Here is a 5349-nt window from a genome sequence, read left to right on the forward strand (position 1 = left end):
GTTCTCTATAGGGAAAGAAACTCCCCAAATACACTGTGATCTCAGGGATCATAAAATAAAATAATTTTTAACAAAGAGTTCCATTTCAAACAATTCAGCACTAAAACCAAACAATTTTGGTCTGAAATACGTGCAGAGCTTCTTCTTACTGAAGAAGAAAGGTAAAAGCCATGGAATTTAGCCATGAAGGTAAAAAAATGAAACTGTCATCATCCATGCAGTGAATTAAAATCCTGATTCACTGTTTTCAGTCTGGAATTATTGAATCCTGTCTATGATGGCCTGGATATACCAAAAACTGTATAAAATATAGGGATTATACAATTAGCAAAAAATTTTACATGCATTTCTGTAACTTGYACAGGGAATTGTGCAAAACTGCAGTATCAAATAATCTTGTTAATTYGTGAAATTACCCTCTATCATACTATGAAATAGGCAAATTAAATATKTACACATTTTGTTCTGCCTGTGTATCTGATTTACACTCATATCTTTCTGTTGGTACATACAAGATTTGCTCATGTTTTGTGTCCAAAACCATGAAATCATTTCATACCCTTTTTATCTGGTAGTACCAGCAAAATAACAGTTTATAAGAATATAAAATGATGTGTTTCACAAAACAATCCAAAGAGTAACACCAGCCCAGTGCTATCTACAAAATCCATCAAAATATTGTGAAATAACAAAACATTTTCTGCCTGCCCWGGATGGCAATATGTTTCCCAATCTGCTTTTGCATTCCTTGTGCTGATAAAGGCTGTTGAAAATGAATGTGCACAAGTGGGGAGCATCTGAYTCAAATCTGGAAATTCCACACTGGAATTTCCCGGAGTCTGAGGGTTCAGCTCTGCTCTCTCACAGCCAATTTCTCTCACAGCCAAAGCTTTTCTGGGGCTGCAGASCACCCCAGTTTTTTTCCTTGCCTCATACCAAGGAAAGGGGATGCTCCTCTTCCATGCAATCCCTCCAGAAGGTCAATTTGGGAAAATAAATGTAGATGAATCCTTTTGTTAGGGTCCTTTTTTTGTAAGGAATATGTAATGAAAGGGCTAAATGGTTTTCCTTTATTTAGTTTCAAAGGTCTCCTGAAGGCGATCAGTGCTTTTTTTTTTGACAGAAAATCCATCAGAGTATTTCTGAGAAGTGCTAAAAGAGCTAAATGTAAATATATTTATCAGCCCCTCTATAATTTTCTTGCCCAAAGAAGATAAAACAAGATATAAGCAGAGCTTGCATCACAATTTCTGCTTGTTAATACCCATCTTCCACAGAACTGTAGTGCATAACTGATCTTTCATCAGCTCTAGGAGAATCAAGYAAAAACCTCGTGTTAACAAAGTTAGGAACACAAAGAATAAATTTTGGAGAGCGTGTTGAAAGCACAGCTGTGAGCCACCTGTTTATTGCAGCAATGCCTGTGACAAGCCAGCCAGCTCTGCCATTTAAATGGGAGAAAGCTGTGGAAAGCCCTGGCTGAATAGTGCTGACTGTTCACTTGACTATTCCAGGGTGTTTTATCTCTGGGAACACGTAGCCGCTGTTCCAAAAAGAGAAACAAACCCAAAATTAAATTACGCACCCTTTATTGCTTCTGACTCAACAGAATCATTACTGGTACTGGCATGTTTAAAAAAAAAAAAAATCTTTCCCACATATTTAATTCAAAATCAGCTATTTGAGATGATCACTGGATGTCAAAATACTTACCAGCTCTTAAGCCTCTTTCTTTTCTTTTTTTTTATTTTCCCACAAGAAGAACTTACCAATAAACCTCTCAATTTAGCACTGAGCTGGAAGAAATCTCCAAGTGTGATTCATCCCTCAAACTCCCACAGCCACAAGGGTTTGGGGTATTTAGGTCAATGGCTGGAGTTTTCTTCTTCAGGCTGTTCTTTTTTGAGGCAAAATCCTAAAATAATTGTTACAGGTGGGGTTTGAGGGGGTTTTCACAAACCCTCTGACCCATGGTGAGGTGTCAAATCCAGCAGGGTCATCCTCTGTGGAAGCTGACAGACATTAATGAGAGAGAAATAGCAAATTTCCACATCAATTAATAAATACTGRTGTTGAGCAGTTAGGGACCCTTCCCACCTATTATCAGGAGAATAACTTCAAAYCTGAGCGGAGTTTATTAATGGAATTTTGTGTAATCAAACATTCTGGATACACACTGCTCCCCTGTGGGGTTTACTATTAAATTTCTCGTATTTGAGGAGGGGAGAAGGGTATAGGAGTTTTTATTGTTGATGTCATATGTCAAAAGCCTGACCTCACTGCAAACCCCTAGGAAATTACATTCCACTGACATGTGGTTTGAAGGGGAACACATAAATTTGGTGAAGTTTGCACACTATCAGTCCAAACCCCTGCTCCCCTAAATCAGAAATCCTCTTTACTCTGGGGAAACCTCCTAACAGGTTTCCACTTAGCAAATATTCTCTTTAGCAGCCCGTTGTAAATGYTCTCATCTTGTCGAAATGGAGTTAAACAGAGCATTTTACAAAGGGATTTAAAAATCTGGATAATGGATTATCTGTAGTTTTCTGTGGAAATTCTGCAGATATTGTCTCTGACAGCAAGGAAGTGTTTTTTAACGTTCCTTCTCCACCTCAGCTATAAATGCCTTTTTTTAATCTGTTCTTGCCTTGATATACAATTTCCAACCTTTAGGCAGGGTTAATTCAATTATCTTTATGCTGTCATCTGACCCGACTTTCCTCAATTTAGAAAAAAAAAAAAAAAAACCTGTTTGATTTTTGCAGGAATCTGAAGCTGACATAACTCTTAGCTTGCTCACCACTTTTTCTTCACCCAGAAAKTTACCTCAAACTGAGCAGAGTTCTGTGTCTTTGCCTGGTTTTTAAGAGGCAGAAAATGGATATTGTCCTGGAGAGCATTCTTAATTAAACAGTAAAAAATGTTCTCTGGAATTAGAAGATATCCAAACAATAAAATCCTTCATTTTTTTTCAACTAATTTTCCTGCTCAGGAGCAGGCAGATTGAAAAGTGGTGAATTTATTTGGAAATTATTAAGCCTTCAAAGAAACACGACTGCTCCACAGTCCACTTGGCTGTCAAACCAGTGATGATGAATAACCCCAAGTATAATGAATGAAATGCTTACAATGAAAGTTTATTGCCTTGGTAAATGGAATCAATATTAATATTATTGCTGATTATGGATTGGTAAGGGAGACTTGGCTTTTGGGGCTTTATTTTCTGGCATGTATTTTCATTACCTTTGGACAGGGAGCATTTTTATCAGCAGCACTGTCAGTCCAGTGCCACGTTGTGGTGAGGATGTACCTTGTGATGTCTGAAGAGAAAAAGAGCTGCAGAAYTGCTGGTGAAGACTTACCACAGACAAAATTTTGCTCTCCCACGGGCTCAAACTCCCCTTCTGAGAAGCTGTTCAATACCTTAGTTTTCTCACAAAAAATACCCCAAAAAAAAGCAAAAAATAAAACCCCCCAAAAAAACCCAAACCCAAAACCAAAAAGCCAAACAAACAAAAAAGCATGAACAAAACAAAAAAAAAACAAATTATACTTGTTTTTAGTCAAAAAAAAAGGTCACCACTTGTCAAGGAGCAAAACAATATGTGCTACCTACAGCTGCCCTCCCCTAAATGCCATCATCAAGCATAAATTTATAAATTCCACTCTGGAAACCATGCTTTGATATTAACAGAAAGAAACATAGCATTACCATTTTTTGTTGTTCAAATAGCCAGTTTTCTGAATCTGGGTTGTTTTTTGTTTGTTTGTTTTGGGTTTTTTTTTCCCTCCATTACTTATGAGCTCACCATCCAAAAAATTCACCTCCCACTGGCACAGACCTAAATTAACCACTGTTTGACATGATCACTGAGTGGAGCATCTCCATTTCTCCTCGAAAGTCAGCATTGTAGTATTGTTGCCTGGAATCTAAAGAGAAAAAACCTTTGCAAGAGCACTAAAATTCTAAGATAAAAAAAGCAGTTCTTTTTTGGAAAGTTCCAGRTGCAGTCATAGTTATGGGCTAAGGKTATTGAATTTCTACAATTTTTAWAAGATCAATTAATTAGGATGCATCCCACAGGAGATTCMATTGCCCCAATAACCTCGCCCAGGGTTGGTCCAAGGGCTTCTATGCCTTTATGTCTTCTTGTAGGCCCTCTACTTGAAAAYAAGACTAAAAATTATTTCAGGAATGTGCTAGAAGGCCAACTTGTTACTCTAAAATGTAGGAGAAAGGGTAGGAAACTTATTAATGTATGGAGCAGGGTAAGAAAAATAACAGGAGCTACGAATATACAAAAAATATGTAAAAAGCAAAAATCTTTAGGCAACACCATCATAACCATAAAAAAAAATATAGAAAAAAGCTCCAGGATGGCTGAACCCAACCTTTGCTCCGCTAACATCTCCTCCTTCCTCCTCCCACCCCTCCAGGCCGCTTCTACTACCTGATCCACCCCACCAAGCTGACCTACGACGAGGCGGTGGCGGCGTGCCAGAAGGACGGCGCCCAGATCGCCAAGGTGGGGCAGATCTTCGCCGCCTGGAAGCTTCTGGGCTACGACCGGTGCGACGCGGGCTGGCTGGCGGACGGCAGCGTGCGTTACCCCATCGCGAGGCCGAGGAAGCGTTGCAGCCCCAACGAGGCAGCCGTGCGCACCGTGGGCTTCCCCGACAAGAAGCACAAGCTTTACGGTGTCTACTGCTTCAGGGCCTACAACTGAGGGAGATTTTTTTTTTTTTTTTTAAGGGTGGTTGAGAGCATGTGAAAGGTTTTCTTTTTTGGTTTTTTTTTTCGGTATGAACTCATGCAAGCTACCAAAACTGTGATAAACCTCTTTTACTTACTGTAAAGAGTCATTTTTCATAGATACCCTCTCCCCCCACCCTCAACCCATTGGTTTGTTTTTGGTTTGGTTTTGTTTTGTTTTACTCTTTCTTTTTTTTTTTTTTTTTTTTTTTGTGAAAATATCATTCCATAGATATTTTAAATTAATATAATTTAATGGGAGCTCTAGGTACGGAACTTTTAGATTCAAATTCTTTAAGCTATGTCATCCCAAAAAAAAAAAGTATAATTTTCATGAATGGGGCATGCAATAGAGCTTGACAATTGCTAGGGCACAACTATGGAGTGTAAGGCTACTCAAAGCAGAAGCTTTTAAAAGCACAGATTTTACATATTTGTACCAGTTTGAGAAACACTGCAAATTGATTGTATCAGGAATTTTAAAACAAAACAATCTTTTTTTGTTTAAAGGGGATCAGTGGGGTTTCGCGAAGAAACCTCACAACAATATATGTTAGCAAATAACTGTTTTCACTGGTTCACATGGGAACAAC

At 38.4% G+C, this 5349-nt stretch overlaps 1 protein-coding gene across 1 annotated transcript in view; it reads left to right on the forward strand.

Moving 5' to 3' along the window:
• HAPLN1 (hyaluronan and proteoglycan link protein 1) overlaps nucleotides 1-4885 on the forward strand; it is a 64140-nt gene extending 59255 nt beyond the window's left edge. The window contains exon 5 of the mRNA XM_057386877.1: nucleotides 4441-4885. Coding sequence (XP_057242860.1) covers nucleotides 4441-4730 — 290 coding nt within the window. The 3' untranslated portion in view covers nucleotides 4731-4885. The remainder of the gene's footprint in view (nucleotides 1-4440) is intronic.
• The last annotated feature ends 464 nt before the right edge of the window (nucleotides 4886-5349 follow it).

This window comes from Malurus melanocephalus, unplaced genomic scaffold (assembly GCF_030028575.1).
Source record: "Malurus melanocephalus ecotype Western Australia unplaced genomic scaffold, MMel_1.1 scaffold_1085, whole genome shotgun sequence".
Lineage (NCBI taxonomy): Eukaryota > Metazoa > Chordata > Aves > Passeriformes > Maluridae > Malurus > Malurus melanocephalus.